This window comes from Xenopus laevis, chromosome 6L (assembly GCF_017654675.1).
Source record: "Xenopus laevis strain J_2021 chromosome 6L, Xenopus_laevis_v10.1, whole genome shotgun sequence".
NCBI lineage: Eukaryota > Metazoa > Chordata > Amphibia > Anura > Pipidae > Xenopus > Xenopus laevis.
Genome location: NC_054381.1, coordinates 317,055 through 336,088, shown reverse-complemented (window position 1 = coordinate 336,088; position 19,034 = coordinate 317,055). Strand labels below are relative to the sequence as shown.

The window sequence follows — 19,034 nt, the reverse complement described above, 5'->3', positions numbered from 1 at the left end:
TACTGTTCTACCTGAGACCCCTCTATTGTTTCTACCCTAAAGCCCCTGTACTGTTCTACCTGAGACCCAGACTGAAACTGCCACATTGTTCACTTGTTCACACTTTATAGAAAATGCTAATGGGACCCCAGCACTGTGTCACTGTATGTAGTACATATTAGACTGAGAGCTTTCCTCCTGCTCTCTTCTGTCTTCCCTCCCTGTGTGTGTCATTTTCTGCTTGCCCAGTGCTGATTGTGTGTGCCATTCTCTGCTTGCCCAGTGCTGCTTGTGTGTGTCATTCTCTGCTTGCCCAGTGCTGATTGTGTGTGCCATTCTCTGCTTGCCCAGTGCTGTCTGTGTCATTCTCTGCTTGTCCAGTGCTGCTTGTGTGTCTCATTCTCTGCTTGCCCAGTGCTGTTTGTGTGTGCCATTCTCTGCTTGCCCAGTGCTGTCTGTGTGTGTCATTCTCTGCTTGCCCAGTGTTGCTTGTGTGTCTCATTCTCTGCTTGCCCAGTGCTGTCTGTGTGTGTCATTCTCTGCTTGCCCAGTGTTGCTTGTGTGTCTCATTCTCTGCTTGTCCAGTGCTGCTTGTGTGTCTCATTCTCTGCTTGCCCAGTGCTGTCTGTGTGTGCCATTCTCTGCTTGTCCAGTGCTGCTTGTGTGTCTCATTCTCTGCTTGCCCAGTGCTGCTTGTGTGTCTCATTCTCTGCTTGCCCAGTGTTGCTTGTGTGTGCCATTCTCTGCTTGCCCTACCCTACCTGTGGGATGTAAGTCTGTTAGGTGTTTGTTCTGGGGGTTTGTTAGCATTTGGAAATTGTTGTTAGGGGCCCCTAAGGTGTTTAATCATGTGGGGGGGGTTGTATTATCCACAGGGGAGGATGAGGCAAATGGATGGATATGTTGTAACATGACTTCAGTGTCTCACATATGAGAGATGAGGGATTTCCTTGCAGTGAGCACCAACCATTTGGTTTTTTGGTGTGTTACCACCAATATTACCACCAATAATGTGGATATGATCTTAAACGTTCTTGCGGTAATGTGGGTGTGGTTTAAAAAGGGGGAGTGGCCAACACTGACTTCCATTATCGGCCCTCCACCACATAGGCCAGTAAAATGTTGGCCCTCGGTAGCACAGAAGTTGGACAGCGCTGGTCTAGATGGTCTTCTGCCCTATCATCTTCTTCTCCTCTGACTTATCATCTTATTCTCCATATTCTTTTGTCTGACCCAGTTTTTTTTCTTTCTTATTGTCCACCAGCAGCTCTCCTAATGCACATTTTGCTTTGTCAGCACATCGGTCTTCTGCTGCTTCATCTACTAGTGATCGTTTGTCAGCTCCAGCCAAAGGCACATTTCTCTTCTTGTTAGGACATCGCACAACTACACGTTTCAGCAGTGCGAGTCGGTGCAAGAGAATGAGAGAAGTTTGAACTCTGTATGTTTATATGAATCTCCCTGTTCATAGGTGCAGCCTTGGTGGTCCCCCTCCAATCCACTGGGCTTCCCTAATGATACCCTCAGTCTCTGAGTATCACTCATGTATTATAAGGGATAATGTACCCCCTACTGTAAATGATAAGGATATTAGAAGTCACTGAGGGGTTGTTCTGTGACCATATAAAGGCACAAGGCTGCAGGCTGAGTTATACAGGGAACTCTGAGTATCACTCATGTATTATAAGGGATAATGTACCCCCTACTGTAAATGATAAGGATATTAGAAGTCACTGAGGGGTTGTTCTGTGACCATATAAAGGCACAAGGCTGCAGGCTGAGTTATACAGGGAACTCTGAGTATCACTCATGTATTATAAGGGATAATGTACCCCCTACTGTAAATGATAAGGATATTAGAAGTCACTGAGGGGTTGTTCTGTGACCATATAAAGGCACAAGGCTGCAGGCTGAGTTATACAGGGAACTCTGAGTATCACTCATGTATTATAAGGGATAATGTACCCCCTACTGTAAATGATAAGGATATTAGAAGTCACTGAGGGGTTGTTCTGTGACCATATAAAGACACAAGGCTGCAGGCTGAGTTATACAGGGAACTCTGAGTATCACTCATGTATTATAAGGGATAATGTACCCCCTACTGTAAATGATAAGGATATTAGAAGTCACTGAGGGGTTGTTCTGTGACCATATAAAGGCACAAGGCTGCAGACTGAGTTATACAGGGATCTCTGAGTATCACTCATGTATTATAAGGGATAATGTACCCCCTACTGTAAATGATAAGGATATTAGAAGTCACTGAGGGGTTGTTCTGTGACCATATAAAGACACAAGGCTGCAGGCTGAGTTATACAGGGAACTCTGAGTATCACTCATGTATTATAAGGGGCAGAAGCAGATGATAAGATTGTTGTTGGGGCCCCTGAGTGCTCTGTGCCCAATAGGAGGGTGAATCAGACTAAATACTCCCAGGGACAAAGCTGCAAAGCTCTGATTGGTTCCCCATGTGCTGATGTGCTTCCTAGGACACGCCCACCACTCTGCCCCACACCAACCAATCAGGTGTTTTTGCCCAGACAGAAGCATGTGGGTAACATGAAGCCAGTGTGTAATTGGTGCAAGAAGAGGCAGGAGGCGGTTCCAAACAAGGCCCATTTATTGTCTCATGTAGAACAAGTTCCCCTTTAACTTACACTAGTGAGGGGGTGACTTTATGCCCCACAGGCCCTCCCAGACGCAGGGGCAAATGAGACAAGATAGAATGTCAGGGGCCCTTCCACCTGGGGGCCCCCAAGCTGTCAGTGGGAGTTTTTATTCTACTAGAGCCTGGGGTGCATTTAGTTACACTGGGTATCATTCAAGTTATACAGGCAATGCCCCAAAGGGTTAATAAATACAGGAAACACTGGCTTCCATTCTCCTCCCCCAAGGAGCCATGGCCACACCCCTCACGCATTATTTGTCACATGGTTAATGGCAACATTCCCGCCCCCACGGATCTTACATTTCCCAGTCCTTGTAGATAAATATGGGCAGATCCAGAGCAATGAGAGGGCTCACACGCATCACTATGTGTACATACATGTTCTCTAGCGTGTGCCTGGGGCCCCACACTAAAACCACAGCTACACGTGGCCCTCTCCACTGTTATCAGGCAGCAATATGGGAAACACACAAGTGTGACAGAGTGGGCCCTCCTTATAGTGCAATGTATGTGTGTGATGGATCTAACCCCTAGTTGCACCTCACTTTGCCCCTGTGTGATGGATCTAACCCCTAGTTGCACCTCACTCTGCTCCATGTGTGATGGATCTAACCCCTAGTTGCACCTCACTCTGCTCCATGTGTGATGGATCTAACCCCTAGTTGCACCTCACTCTGCTCCATGTGTGATGGATCTAACCCCTAGTTGCACCTCACTCTGCTCCATGTGTGATGGATCTAACCCCTAGTTGCACCTCACTTTGCTCCATGTGTGATGGATCTAACACCTAATTGCACCTCACTCTGCCCCATGTGTGATGGATCTAACCCCTAGTTGCACCTCACTCTGCTCCATGTGTGATGGATCTAACCCCTAGTTGCACCTCACTCTGCTCCATGTGTGATGGATCTAACACCTAATTGCACCTCACTCTGCCCCATGTGTGATGGATCTAACCCCTAGTTGCACCTCACTCTGCTCCATGTGTGATGGATCTAACCCCTACTTGCACCTCACTTTGCCCCTGTGTGATGGATCTAACACCTAATTGCACCTCACTCTGCCCCATGTGTGATGGATCTAACCCCTAGTTGCACCTCACTCTGCTTCATGTGTGATGGATCTAACCCCTAGTTGCACCTCACTCTGCTTCATGTGTGATGGATCTAACCCCTAGTTGCACCTCACTTTGCCCCTGTGTGATGGATCTAACACCTAATTGCACCTCACTCTGCCCCATGTGTGATGGATCTAACCCCTAGTTGCACCTCACTCTGCTCCATGTGTGATGGATCTAACACCTAATTGCACCTCACTCTGCCCCATGTGTGATGGATCTAACCCCTAGTTGCACCTCACTCTGCTTCATGTGTGATGGATCTAACCCCTAGTTGCACCTCACTTTGCCCCTGTGTGATGGATCTAACACCTAATTGCACCTCACTCTGCCCCATGTGTGATGGATCTAACCCCTAGTTGCACCTCACTCTGCTCCATGTGTGATGGATCTAACCCCTAGTTGCACCTCACTCTGCTCCATGTGTGATGGATCTAACCCCTAGTTGCACCTCACTCTGCTCCATGTGTGATGGATCTAACACCTAATTGCACCTCACTCTGCCCCATGTGTGATGGATCTAACCCCTAGTTGCACCTCACTCTGCTCCATGTGTGATGGATCTAACCCCTAGTTGCACCTCACTTTGCCCCTGTGTGATGGATCTAACACCTAATTGCACCTCACTCTGCCCAATGTGTGATGGATCTAACCCCTAGTTGCACCTCACTCTGCTTCATGTGTGATGGATCTAACCCCTAGTTGCACCTCACTTTGCCCCTGTGTGATGGATCTAACACCTAATTGCACCTCACTCTGCCCCATGTGTGATGGATCTAACCCCTAGTTGCACCTCACTCTGCTCCATGTGTGATGGATCTAACACCTAATTGCACCTCACTCTGCCCCATGTGTGATGGATCTAACCCCTAGTTGCACCTCACTCTGCTCCATGTGTGATGGATCTAACCCCTAGTTGCACCTCACTTTGCCCCTGTGTGATGGATCTAACACCTAATTGCACCTCACTCTGCCCCATGTGTGATGGATCTAACCCCTAGTTGCACCTCACTCCGCCACTGTGTGATGGATCTAACACCTAATTGCACCTCACTCTGCCCCATGTGTGATGGATCTAACCCCTAGTTGCACCTCACTCTGCTCCATGTGTGATGGATCTAACCCCTAGTTGCACCTCACTCTGCTCCATGTGTGATGGATCTAACCCCTAGTTGCACCTCACTCTGCCCCTGTGTGATGGCTCTAACCCCTAGTTGCACCTCACTTTGCCTGGTGTGTGTGTGTGATGGATCTAACACCTAATTGCACCTCACTTTGCCCCGTGTGAGGGATTTAACCCCTAATTGCACCTCACTTTGCCCTGTGTGATGGATCTAACCCCTAGATGCACCTCACTTTGCCCCGTGTGATGGATCTAACCCCTAGTTGCACCTCACTTTGCCCAGTGTGATGGATCTAACCCCTAGTTGCACCTCACTTTGCCCAGTGTGATGGATCTAACCCCTAGTTGCACCTCACTTTGCCCCGTGTGATGGATCTAACCCCTAGTTGCACCTCACTCTGGCCCTGTGTGATGGATCTAACCCCTTATTGCACCTCACTTTGCCCCTGTGTGATGGATCTAACACCTAATTGCACCTCACTCTGCCCCTGTGTGATGGATCTAACACCTAATTGCACCTCACTCTGCCCCTGTGTGAAGGCTCTAACCCCTAATTGCACCTCAGTTTGCCCCTGTGTGATGGATCTGACACGTAATTGCACCTCACTCTGCCCCTGTGTGATGGATCTAACCCCTAGTTGCACCTCACTCTGTCCATGTGTGATGGATCTAACCCCTAGTTGCACCTCACTCTGCTCCATGTGTGATGGATCTAACACCTAATTGCACCTCACTCTGCTCCATGTGTGATGGATCTGACCCCTAGTTGCACCTCACTCTGCTTCATGTGTGATGGATCTAACCCCTAGTTGCACCTCACTCTGCTCCATGTGTGATGGATCTAACCCCTAGTTGCACCTCACTCTGCTCCATGTGTGATGGATCTGACCCCTAGTTGCACCTCACTCTGCTCCATGTGTGATGGATCTGACCCCTAGTTGCACCTCACTCTGCTCCATGTGTGATGGATCTAACCCCTAGTTGCACCTCACTCTGCCCCATGTGTGATGGATCTAACCCCTAGTTGCACCTCACTCTGCTCCATGTGTGATGGATCTGACCCCTAGTTGCACCTCACTCTGTTCCATGTGTGATGGATCTAACCCCTAGTTGCACCTCACTCTGCTCCATGTGTGATGGATCTAACCCCTAGTTGCACCTCACTCTGCTCCATGTGTGATGGATCTAACCCACTCTGTCTCACTGAATGGGGAGGGGCTCTGTTGGTCAGTCAGCAAATCCTGCCCTGTATGTGCCACTTACACATTTTCCATGCGGGTGTGAGGCAGTGTCCCTGGCACCATTATTACAGTGGCGCTAAACCTGCCCGGTGGTGCCAGTGATTCAGTGCTGGGTGAGCCCCCCGGGGTGGGTACAGCAGAGGTTGTTACAGGGGCTCCCCGCCTGCGGCTCGTGTTCAGGAAGGGGCGGAGTCTGTGTGAGTGGCGGCTGGGAGACTTTGCAGCTGAAATGCAGCCGCTCGCCGGTGTGAATGCGCTGGTGCCTGACCAGGTTGTGCTTCCTATAGAAAGTGCCGCCGCAGACCAAGCATGGGAATGGCCGCTGGCCGCTGTGAATGCCCTTGTGGCGCTCCAGGTTGGGTTTCTGGATGAAGCTGTCCCCGCACACATTACAGCGGAACGGCCGCTCCCCCGTGTGGATCTTCTGGTGGCGGCTCAGGTACTGGCGGCTGTTGAAGCCTTTGCCGCAGTCTGTGCAGGTGTAGGGGCGCTCCCCTGACCCCCGTGAGTGGCTCCTCTGATGCGCCTGCAGGTGAGGCTTGGCTACAAAGCTTTTGCGGCATTGGTCACAGGAGAAGGGCTTCCCGCCCGCCCCACAGCTGCTCCCGCCATTCTGATGCGCTCGCTGGTGTGTGAGGAGGTGTGAGAGGCAGGCGAATCCTTTCCCACATTGGGCGCAGCTGTGGGGGCGCTCGGCCGAGTGAGCCGATTCCTGGTGGCGCAGTAGGGCCTTGCGCTGGGCAAATCTCTGCTCACACTGGTCACATGGGAAGGGCGTCTCTCCGGTGTGGCGGCGGCGGTGAATGACCAGGTGCTGTTTGCGGCTGAAGCTCCTGTCACAGTCGCCGCAAGCGAAGGGTCGTTCCCCCGTGTGCACCCGGCAGTGCGTGATCAGATCCGCCTTACGGTTAAAGCTCTTGCCGCACAGGTCGCAGGAGAAGGGGCGCTCCCCCGTGTGCAAGCGCTGGTGCGTCTGGTAGTTGCCCTTGTGGTTGAACTGGATGCCGCAGTGCTCGCATGAAAACAGCTTCTCCCCCGTGTGGATGCGCTGGTGCCCCACCAGATGGTGCCGGTAATGGAAGCGCTTGCCACAAACCTCACAGGGGTACGGCCTCTCCCCCCGGTGTGTGCGCTGGTGACTGCTCAGGTGAGACTTGCGCATGAAACTGCGATGACAGTCGGGGCAGGAGAATGGCCGATCCTGAGACTGTGCCCCCTGCGAGGAGAGGCCCGGGAAGAACCGCCTCTGAGACGCAGCGGGGGAATCGGGGTTTATAGAGGCCGGCACATACCCCGAGGTGACCCCGAAATGTGACCCTGGGGGGAGGAAGGAGATAACGGTGAGACAAGAGGCTTCAGTACATTTAGGGTTCAATACACTCGCGCTTTCTTACAACGTTTTACTCACTCCCTTATCTGAGCTACAGTCACATTATCAACGAGAGAGTTACCCGAAAATGGAGAAAGAAGAAGATGCAACAATACATATCAGTGCAGAGTAACCAGAGAATCTCCAGTCTTTTATAGGTGTAAAAATCACACGCCTCCTTCATCAGTGATGTGTAATTAATCACCGCATAGAAATTATTCATTCATCTTCACTACTGGCTTTATCTCCTACATACACCTCAATTTGCATAGCTATTCCCTGTACTAAGCACAATTCAGCAGGAACAGTCCCCTAAGTTTGCTCATAGTCTGTACAGAGAGATCCCATAAAACTATGGCAGCATAGGTATTCCTCTGTACTAAGCACAATTCAGCAGGAACAGTCCCTAAGTTTGCTCACAGTCTGTACAGAGAGATCCCATAAAACTATGGCAGCGTAGGTATTCACTGTACTAAGCACAATTCAGCAGGAACAGTCCCTAAGTTTGCTCATAGTCTGTACAGAGAGATCCCATAAAACTATGGTACATAGGTATTCCCCTGTACTAAGCACAATTCAGCAGGAACAGTCCCTAAGTTTGTTCATAGTCTGTACAGAGAGATCCCATAAAACTATGGTACATAGGTATTCCCTGTACTAAGCACAATTCAGCAGGAACAGTCCCTAAGTTTGCTCATAGTCTGTACAGAGAGATCCCATAAAACTATGGTACATAGGTATTCCCTGTACTAAGCACAATTCAGCAGGAACAGTCCCCTAAGTTTGCTCATAGTCTGTACAGAGAGATCCCATAAAACTATGGTACATAGGTATTCCCTGTACTAAGCACAATTCAGCAGGAACAGTCCCTAAGTTTGCTCATAGTCTGTACAGAGAGATCCCATAAAACTATGGCAGTATAGGTATTCCCTGTACTAAGCACAATTCAGCAGGAACAGACTCCTAAGTTTGCTCATAGTCTGTACAGAGAGATCCCATAAAACTATGGTACATAGGTATTCCCTGTACTAAGCACAATTCAGCAGGAACAGTCCCCTAAGTTTGCTCATGGTCTGTACAGAGAGATCCCATAAAACTATGGCAGCATAGGTATTCCCTGTACTAAGCACAATTCAGCAGGAACAGTCCCCTAAGTTTGCTCATGGTCTGTACAGAGAGATCCCATAAAACTATGGCAGCATAGGTATTCCCTGTACTAAGCACAATTCAGCAGGAACAGTCCCCTAAGTTTGCTCATAGTCTGTACAGAGAGATCCCATAAAACAATGGTACATAGGTATTCCCTGTACTAAGCACAATTCAGCAGGAACAGTCCCCTAAATTTGCTCATAGTCTGTACAGAGAGATCCCATAAAACTATGGCAGCATAGGTATTCCCTGTACTAAGCACAATTCAGCAGGAACAGTCCCCTAAGTTTGCTCATAGTCTGTACAGAGAGATCCCATAAAACAATGGTACATAGGTATTCCCTGTACTAAGCACAATTCAGCAGGAACAGTCCCTAAGTTTGCTCATAGTCTGTACAGAGAGATCCCATAAAACTATGGCAGCATAGGTATTCCCTGTACTAAGCACAATTCAGCAGGAACAGTCCCCTAAGTTTGCTCATAGTCTGTACAGAGAGATCCCATAAAACTATGGCAGCATAGGTATTCCCTGTACTAAGCACAATTCAGCAGGAACAGTCCCCTAAGTTTGCTCATAGTCTGTACAGAGAGAACCCATAAAACTATGGTACATAGGTATTCCCTGTACTAAGCACAATTCAGCAGGAACAGTCCCTAAGTTTGCTCATAGTCTGTACAGAGAGATCCCATAAAACTATGGCAGCATAGGTATTCCCTGTACTAAGCACAATTCAGCAGGAACAGTCCCCTAAGTTTGCTCATAGTCTGTACAGAGAGATCCCATAAAACAATGGTACATAGGTATTCCCTGTACTAAGCACAATTCAGCAGGAACAGTCCCTAAGTTTGCTCATGGTCTGTACAGAGAGATCCCATAAAACAATGGTACATAGGTATTCCCTGTACTAAGCACAATTCAGCAGGAACAGTCCCCTAAGTTTGCTCACAGTCTGTACAGAGAGATACCATAAAACTATGGTACATAGGTATTCCCTGTACTAAGCACAATTCAGCAGGAACAGACTCCTAAATTTGCTCAAAGTCTGTACAGAGAGATCCCATAAAACAATGGTACATAGGTATTCCTTGTACTAAGCACAATTCAGCAGGAACAGTCCCCTAAGTTTGCTCATGGTCTGTACAGAGAGATCCCATAAAACTATGGCAGCATAGGTATTCCCTGTACTAAGCACAATTCAGCAGGAACAGCCCCTAAGTTTGCTCATAGTCTGTACAGAGAGATCCCATAAAACTATGGTACATAGGTATTCCTTGTACTAAGCACAATTCAGCAGGAACAGCCCCTAAGTTTGCTCATAGTCTGTACAGAGAGATCCCATAAAACTATGGTACATAGGTATTCCCTGTACTAAGCACAATTCAGCAGGAACAGTCCCTAAGTTTGCTCACAGTCTGTACAGAGAGATCCCATAAAACTATGGCAGCGTAGGTATTCCCTGTACTAAGCACAATTCAGCAGGAACATCCCTAAGTTTGCTCATAGTCTGTACAGAGAGATCCCATAAAACTATGGTACATAGGTATTCCTCTGTACTAAGCACAATTCAGCAGGAACAGTCCCTAAGTTTGCTCATAGTCTGTACAGAGAGATCCCATAAAACTATGGCAGCATAGGTATTCCCTGTACTAAGCACAATTCAGCAGGAACAGTCCCTAAGTTTGCTCATAGTCTGTACAGAGAGATCCCATAAAACTATGGCAGCATAGGTATTCCCTGTACTAAGCACAATTCAGCAGGAACAGCCCCTAACTTTGCTCATAGTCTGTACAGAGAGATCCCATAAAACTATGGTACATAGGTATTCCCTGTACTAAGCACAATTCAGCAGGAACAGCCCCAAAGTTTGCTCATAGTCTGTACAGAGAGATCCCATAAAACAATGGTACATAGGTATTCCCTGTACTAAGCACAATTCAGCAGGAACAGTCCCCTAAATTTGCTCATAGTCTGTACAGAGAGATCCCATAAAACTATGGCAGCATAGGTATTCCCTGTACTAAGCACAATTCAGCAGGAACAGTCCCTAAGTTTGCTCATAGTCTGTACAGAGAGATCCCATAAAAATATGGCAGCATAGGTATTCCCTGTACTAAGCACAATTCAGCAGGAACAGACTCCTACGTTTGCTCATAGTCTGTACAGAGAGATCCCATAAAACAATGGTACATAGGTATTCCCTGTACTAAGCACAATTCAGCAGGAACAGTCCCCTAAGTTTGCTCATGGTCTGTACAGAGAGATCCCATAAAACTATGGTACATAGGTATTCCCCTGTACTAAGCACAATTCAGCAGGAACAGTCCCCTAAGTTTGCTCATAGTCTGTACAGAGAGATCCCATAAAACAATGGTACATAGGTATTCCCTGTACTAAGCACAATTCAGCAGGAACAGACTCCTAAATTTGCTCAAAGTCTGTACAGAGAGATCCCATAAAACAATGGTACATAGGTAATCCTTGTACTAAGCACAATTCAGCAGGAACAGTCCCCTAAGTTTGCTCATGGTCTGTACAGAGAGATCCCATAAAACAATGGTACATAGGTATTCCCTGTACTAAGCACAATTCAGCAGGAACAGTCCCTAAGTTTGCTCATAGTCTGTACAGAGAGATCCCATAAAACTATGGCAGCATAGGTATTCCCTGTACTAAGCACAATTCAGCAGGAACAGTCCCCTTAATTTGCTCATGGTCTGTACAGAGAGATCCCATAAAACTATGGCAGCATAGGTATTCCCTGTACTAAGCACAATTCAGCAGGAACAGCCCCTAAGTTTGCTCATAGTCTGTACAGAGAGATCCCATAAAACTATGGCAGCATAGGTATTCCCTGTACTAAGCACAATTCAGCAGGAACAGACTCCTAAGTTTGCTCATAGTCTGTACAGAGAGATCCCATAAAACAATGGTACATAGGTATTCCCTGTACTAAGCACAATTCAGCAGGAACAGCCCCTAAGTTTGCTCATAGTCTGTACAGAGAGATCCCATAAAACTATGGCAGCATAGGTATTCCCTGTACTAAGCACAATTCAGCAGGAACAGCCCCTAAGTTTGCTCATAGTCTGTACAGAGAGATCCCATAAAACTATGGCAGCATAGGTATTCCCTGTACTAAGCACAATTCAGCAGGAACAGTCCCCTAAGTTTGCTCATAGTCTGTACAGAGAGATCCCATAAAACTATGGCAGCATAGGTACTCCCTGTACTAAGCACAATTCAGCAGGAACAGTCCCTAAGTTTGCTCATAGTCTGTACAGAGAGATCCCATAAAACTATGGCAGCATAGGTATTCCCTGTACTAAGCACAATTCAGCAGGAACAGCCCCTAAGTTTGCTCATAGTCTGTACAGAGAGATCCCATAAAACTATGGCAGCATAGGTATTCCCTGTACTAAGCACAATTCAGCAGGAACAGTCCCCTAAGTTTGCTCATAGTCTATACAGAGAGATCCCATACAACTATGGCAGCATAGGTATTCCCTGTACTAAGCACAATTCAGCAGGAACAGCCCCTAAGTTTGCTCATAGTCTGTACAGAGAGATCCCATAAAACTATGGTACATAGGTATTCCCTGTACTAAGCACAATTCAGCAGGAACAGTCCCTAAGTTTGCTCATAGTCTGTACAGAGAGATCCCATAAAACTATGGCAGCATAGGTATTCCCTGTACTAAGCACAATTCAGCAGGAACAGCCCCTAAGTTTGCTCATAGTCTGTACAGAGAGATCCCATAAAACTATGGTACATAGGTATTCCCTGTACTAAGCACAATTCAGCAGGAACAGTCCCCTAAGTTTGCTCATAGTCTGTACAGAGAGATCCCATAAAACTATGGTACATAGGTATTCCCTGTACTAAGCACAATTCAGCAGGAACAGTCCCTAAGTTTGTTCATAGTCTGTACAGAGAGATCCCATAAAACTATGGTACATAGGTACCCCCTGTACTAAGCACAATTCAGCAGGAACAGTCCCCTAAGTTTGCTCATAGTCTGTACAGAGAGATCCCATAAAACTATGGTACATAGGTATTCCCTGTACTAAGCACAATTCAGCAGGAACAGCCCCTAAGTTTGCTCATAGTCTGTACAGAGAGATCCCATAAAACTATGGCAGCATAGGTATTCCCTGTACCAAGCACAATTCAGCAGGAACAGTCCCTAAATTTGCTCATAGTCTGTACAGAGAGATCCCATAAAACTATGGTACATAGGTATTCCCTGTACTAAGCACAATTCAGCAGGAACAGTCCCTAAGTTTGCTCATAGTCTGTACAGAGAGATCCCATAAAACTATGGCAGCATAGGTATTCCCTGTACTAAGCACAATTCAGCAGGAACAGCCCCTAAGTTTGCTCATAGTCTGTACAGAGAGATCCCATAAAACTATGGTACATAGGTATTCCCTGTACTAAGCACAATTCAGCAGGAACAGTCCCCTTAAGTTTGCTCATAGTCTGTACAGAGAGATCCCATAAAACTATGGCAGCATAGGTATTCCCTGTACTAAGCACAATTCAGCAGGAACAGTCCCTAAGTTTGCTCATAGTCTGTACAGAGATATCCCATAAAACTATGGTACATAGGTATTCCCTGTACTAAGCACAATTCAGCAGGAACAGTCCCTAAGTTTACTCATAGTCTGTACAGAGAGATCCCATAAAACTATGGTACATAGGTATTCCTCTGTACTAAGCACAATTCAGCAGGAACAGTCCCTAAGTTTGCTCATAGTCTGTACAGAGAGATCCCATAATACTATGGTACATAGGTATTCCCTGTACTAAGCACAATTCAGGAGGAACAGCCCCTAAGTTTGCTCATAGTCTGTACAGAGAGATCCCATAAAACTATGGCAGCATAGGTATTCCCTGTACTAAGCACAATTCAGCAGGAACAGTCCCTAAGTTTGCTCATAGTCTGTACAGAGATATCCCATAAAACTATGGTACATAGGTATTCCCTGTACTAAGCACAATTCAGCAGGAACAGTCCCTAAGTTTACTCATAGTCTGTACAGAGAGATCCCATAAAACTATGGTACATAGGTATTCCCTGTACTAAGCACAATTCAGCAGGAACAGTCCCTAAGTTTGCTCATAGTCTGTACAGAGAGATCCCATAATACTATGGTACATAGGTATTCCCTGTACTAAGCACAATTCAGGAGGAACAGCCCCTAAGTTTGCTCATAGTCTGTACAGAGAGATCCCATAAAACTATGGCAGCATAGGTATTCCCTGTACTAAGCACAATTCAGCAGGAACAGTCCCTAAGTTTGCTCATAGTCTGTACAGAGATATCCCATAAAACTATGGTACATAGGTATTCCCTGTACTAAGCACAATTCAGCAGGAACAGTCCCTAAGTTTACTCATAGTCTGTACAGAGAGATCCCATAAAACTATGGTACATAGGTATTCCCTGTACTAAGCACAATTCAGCAGGAACAGCAGGTAAGTAGAGCGGTGCTTGAGAAGCTGCTGGGGTTCCGGGAGTGTCTGTGCGGTTACAGGATGATCGAGGGGGACATTATACTCAAGAAATACACACAGTGGGCCTAATCACCCAATAGCAGAGCTGACACTCTAGTTATAGTTGTGCAATTATATCAGGAGCCAATCACAATGGCAGGATGGTGGGTCTCACCTAGGAAGTTGTAGTGGTGGAAGTCAGAATCAGGTGACAGGCTCACGTCCACCTCTTCCTCCTCTTTTATTATAATGTGCAGCTCCGGCTCCCCTGCAGTGGGCAAGCACCACGTTTAACCCCTCGTCTACCAACCAATGTGCCCCTCAGTCTCCTTCCAATGTTGAACCCCATATATAACACTCTCTCCCATTATTACCCCCTGCCCACTCAGTCCCCTCCCTACCATTTTTAACCCTTTATTTGCCAATGTCAACTGATAATTGTACCTCTTCCATTCTCCCCTCTGCCCCCTGAGTCCCTACCTTCCCCTCACCAGGTTTAACCCTTTACGTGACACTCTTTTGCTCATTTCCCTCTCTCTATCATGTTTCACCCATTATGTACCCCGTCAACATGATTTTCAAAGCTGCCCAACGTATTTTTGCCCAATTAATGCCCAGATATCCCCCAGGGTGGGCCAATACATGGGCATCTTCACTGTATGTGCCCCCATATTATCCCTTATGTGCCCCTTTATTTCTCTGCTCTCCCCTCACTCATGTTCTCCTGTATTTTGTTCTATTTAACCCCTTATGTACTACTGTCACCCCTCTGCCCCCTCTATTTGTCGTCCATCTTGCCCAGTCTCACCTGAACTTCTCTTCTCAGGGGCATCACAAGTCTCCGCCTCCAGATCCGCCGGCCAATTGCCTGTCCGTATCAGCAGTCCTGCCGCACACACACGGGCAACACAGATAAACAAAGTGGCACAAACAGGCTGGACTAGTAGTGTATGGGATCTATTGGGGGTCTCTACTAGGTCACCCCAACCCTTAGCTCACACATCTGTGACTGTGTAGCCCATCCCACTACAGGCAGCATAGAAACCATTGCAGTCTGCATCAGATTCATAATCAGCTCTTGTGAGACACAGAGGAGGAGCAGTGAGGAGATACAGATATTGGGGAGCAGAGATTTATAGGGGGACAGAGAGGAGGGGTAGTGAAGAGATACAGATATTGGGGATCAGGGAGTTACAGGGGACACAGAGAGGAGATACAGATATTGGGGGGCAGGGAGTTACAGGGGACACAGAGAGGAGATACAGATATTGGGGGGCAGGGAGTTACAGGGGACACAGAGAGGAGATACAGATATTGGGGGGTAGGGAGTTACAGGGGACACAGAGAGGAGATACAGATATTGGGGGGTAGGGAGTTACAGGGGACACAGAGAGGAGATACAGATATTGGGGGGCAGGGAGTTACAGGGGACAACAGAGAGGAGATACAGATATTGGGGGGTAGGGAGTTACAGGGGACACAGAGAGGAGATACAGATATTTGGGGGGCAGGGAGTTACAGGGGACACAGAGAGGAGATACAGATATTGGGGGGCAGGGAGTTACAGGGGACACAGAGAGGAGATACAGATATTGGGGGGCAGGGAGTTACAGGGGACACAGAGAAGAGATACAGATATTGGGGGGTAGGGAGTTACAGGGGACACAGAGAGGAGATACAGATATTGGGGGGTAGGGAGTTACAGGGGACACAGAGAGGAGATACAGATATTGGGGGGCTATAGTTGTCTGATTCTCACCCAGAGAGGTTACGAGCTCAAAGTTGTGCATCATGACCTCCTCGTACAGCTCCTTCTGCCCCTCGGCCAAACACTCCCACTCATCCTCCGAGAAATACACGGCCACGTCCTCAAACTTCACCAACTCCTGCAACAAACGGGAAGCACCTCAGTGGGCACAGCAGCTACACGGTTAATTGCATGGAAACACTGGCTCATGAGAGGGTTAACAACAGGGAAGGAATGACTGGCAGGGAGAGGGTTAAGGGAAGGGACAGGGTTGAGGGAAGTGACTGCAGGGAGAGGGTTAAGGGGAGGGACAGGGTTAAGGGAAGTGACTGGCAGGGAGAGGGTTAAGGGAAGGGAGAGGGTTAAGGGGAGGGGAAGTGACTGGCAGGGAGAGGGTTAAGGGAAGGGAGAGGGTTAAGGGGAGGGGAAGTGACTGTCAGGGAGAGGGTTAAGGGGAGGGTTAATACAGGCGGTATGACATAAGCCGGACTGATAAAGGGACTGACCTTCTCTCCCGACTCCATTGGTTCCAGTTCCCGGTCAGATACAGCAGGTCAGTCATTCGCAGCTCTCAGGAATAGCAGCAGGCGCTTTGCATTGTGGGAAAGTGGGACGGGAACAAGGAAGTGACAGCCTCGTCTAACTCCACCCCTGGCTGCCATGGAAACCGTAAACTGCAAGGTTCAAAGAGAGGCGAGCGCTCTCACCTTACCCACAATGCCCTGCTCTCCCACATCTCTTCCCTAGGCAGCTGTTACCCACAATGCCTTGCGCTCTATCCCTCACACATCCAGCCCTTCCTTTACCCACAATGCCCTGTTACCCATAATAACTAGAGTCAGTGATGGAGTCATGCTGAGCGTGTAGTAGTGGATACGGGGAACAGCAACACAATGATACCAAACACAGGGCTTCATCTCATCCCACTGACAGTCTGTGGCACCATCTCACCGACCTGGAACAGTCAGTCAGTGTGGAACAGTCAGTCAGTGTGGAACAGTCAGTCAGTCAGGAACAGTCAGTCAGGAACAGTCAGTCAGTGTGGAACAGTCAGTCAGTCAGGAACAGTCAGTCAGGAACAGTCAGTCAGTCAGTGTGGAACAGTCAGTCAGTGTGGAACAGTCAGTCAGGAACAGTCAGTCAGTGTGGAACAGTCAGTCAGTGTGGAACAGTCAGTCAGGAACAGTCAGTCAGGAACAGTCAGTCAGTGTGGAACAGTCAGTCAGTGTGGAACAGTCAGTCAGGAACAGTCAGTCAGTGTGGAACAGTCAGTCAGGAACAGTCAGTCAGTGTGGAACAGTCAGTCAGTGTGGAACAGTCAGTCAGTGTGGAATGTCGGTGTAGCTACACCTACTGCTGCTGTACATCTGCCCCTTGGCCTTAGATTTCAGGGCAGAATAATAAGTTGTGTCTCTTCCAGTTCCTCCTCTGTCTCCCTAAGTGCCCCGCGTGCTGCCAGAAGAGACGAGTGGAGAGAGATGGAGGGATTGGTGCAATTACTTCCAGCAGCTCAAACTTTCACTCTCATGCTCTGTGGTCTCTTACTGAGAAAGCAAAAGGGAGGGGAGATGTTCTACTGGGACCTGAGCAGCTACAACATATACACAAGTCTCATCCACGCTCACACTCTCCCACTCTGAGTGGGACACTAAGAAGGATCAGTGAGTGAGATTGGGGGGAAGGATCAGTGAGTGAGATGGGGGGAAGGATCAGTGAGTGAGATGGGGGGGAAGGATCAGTGAGGGAGATGGGGGGGAAGGATCAGGGGAGATTGGGGGGGAAGGATCAGTGAGGTGAGATGGGGGAAGGATCAGTGAGGTGGAAAGTCAGCGAGTGAGCATGAGAGTGGGGGAAGGAGTGAGTGAGATTGGGGGGGGAAGGATCAGTGAGTGATTGGGGGGAAATCAGCGAGTGAGATGGGGGGAAGTATCAGTGAGTGAGATTGGGGGGAAGGATCAGGGAGTGAGATGGGGGGGAAGGTCAGTCAGCGGAGTGAGATTGGGGGGGGAGGGATCAGTGAGTGAGATTGGGGGGAAGGATCAGCGAAGTGAGATTGGGGGGAAGGATCAGTGGGAAGATCAGTGAGGAGATTGGGGGGAAGGGATCAGTGCAGTGAGACTTGGGGGAAGGATAGCGAGTGAGATTGGGGGGGAAGATCAGTGAAGGTATCAGTGAGTGAGATTGGGGGAAGGATCAGTGAGTGATTGGGGGGAAGGATCAGTGCATTGAGTGAGATGGGGGGAAGGATCAGTGAGTGAGATGGGGGAAAGGATCAGTGAGGGAGATTGGGGGGAAGGATCATGAGTGAGATTGGGGGAAGGATCAGTAGTGAGATGGGCGGGAAGGAATCAGTGAGTGAGATTGGGGAAGGCATCAGGAGTGGATTGGGGAGGATAGTTGAGATTGGGGGAGCAGATCAGCGAGTGAGATTGGGGGAAGGATCAGTGGGGGCAAGGATCAGTGAGTGAGATTGGGGGGAAGGATCAGGTGAGTGAGATTGGGGGGAAGGATCAGTGAGTTGGGAAGGATCAGGAGGGAGATTGGGGGAAGGATCAGTGAGTGAGATGGGGGGGAAGGATCAGTGAGTGAGATGGGGGGAAGGATCAGCGAGTGAGATTGGGGGGAAGGATCAGCGAGTGAGATTGGGGGGAAGGATCAGTGAGTGAGATTGGGGGGAAGGATCAGCGAGTGAGATTGGGGGGCAAGGATCAGTGGGGGAAGGATCAGTGAGTGAGATTGGGGAAGGAATCAGTGAGTGAGATTGGGGGAAGGATCGTGAGGAGATTGGGGGGAAGGATCAGTGAGTGAGATGGGGGAAGGATCAGTGAGGGAGATGGGGGGGAAGGATCAGTGAGGGAGATGGGGGGAAGGATCAGGTGAGTAGAGATTGGGGGAAGGATCAGTGAGTGAGATTGGGGGGAAGGATCAGTGAGTGAGATTGGGGGGAAGGATCAGTGAGTGAGATTGGGGGAAGGATCAGCGAGTGAGATTGGGGGGAAGGATCAGCGAGTGAGATTGGGGGGAAGGATCAGTGAGTGAGATTGGGGGAAGGATCAGCGAGTGAGATTGGGGGGAAGGATCAGTGGGGGAAGGATCAGTGAGTGAGATTGGGGGAAGGATCAGTGAGGGAGATTGGGGGG

General features: G+C 48.5%; 1 protein-coding gene across 2 annotated transcripts; it reads right to left on the bottom strand.

Annotated features, from left to right (window-relative positions):
* Positions 1 to 2,584: 2,584 nt before the first annotated feature.
* Positions 2,585 to 16,746, bottom strand: LOC108704621 (zinc finger protein 420-like). Of its 2 annotated transcripts, XM_041566813.1 has the most exons (5): positions 16,401 to 16,746; positions 15,907 to 16,033; positions 14,956 to 15,033; positions 14,323 to 14,415; positions 2,585 to 7,448 (listed from the first exon to the last, which is right to left on the bottom strand). In XM_041566813.1, the coding sequence occupies exons 1-5, from the start codon at positions 16,416 to 16,418 to the stop codon at positions 6,235 to 6,237; spliced, it is 1,530 nt and encodes a 509-aa protein (XP_041422747.1). In that variant the 5' UTR covers positions 16,419 to 16,746; the 3' UTR covers positions 2,585 to 6,234. The 2 variants fall into 2 exon arrangements, with proteins under 2 accessions (XP_041422747.1, XP_041422748.1); XM_041566814.1 differs by lacking the exon at positions 14,323 to 14,415 and having other exon boundaries at positions 16,401 to 16,722.
* Positions 16,747 to 19,034: the final 2,288 nt, after the last annotated feature.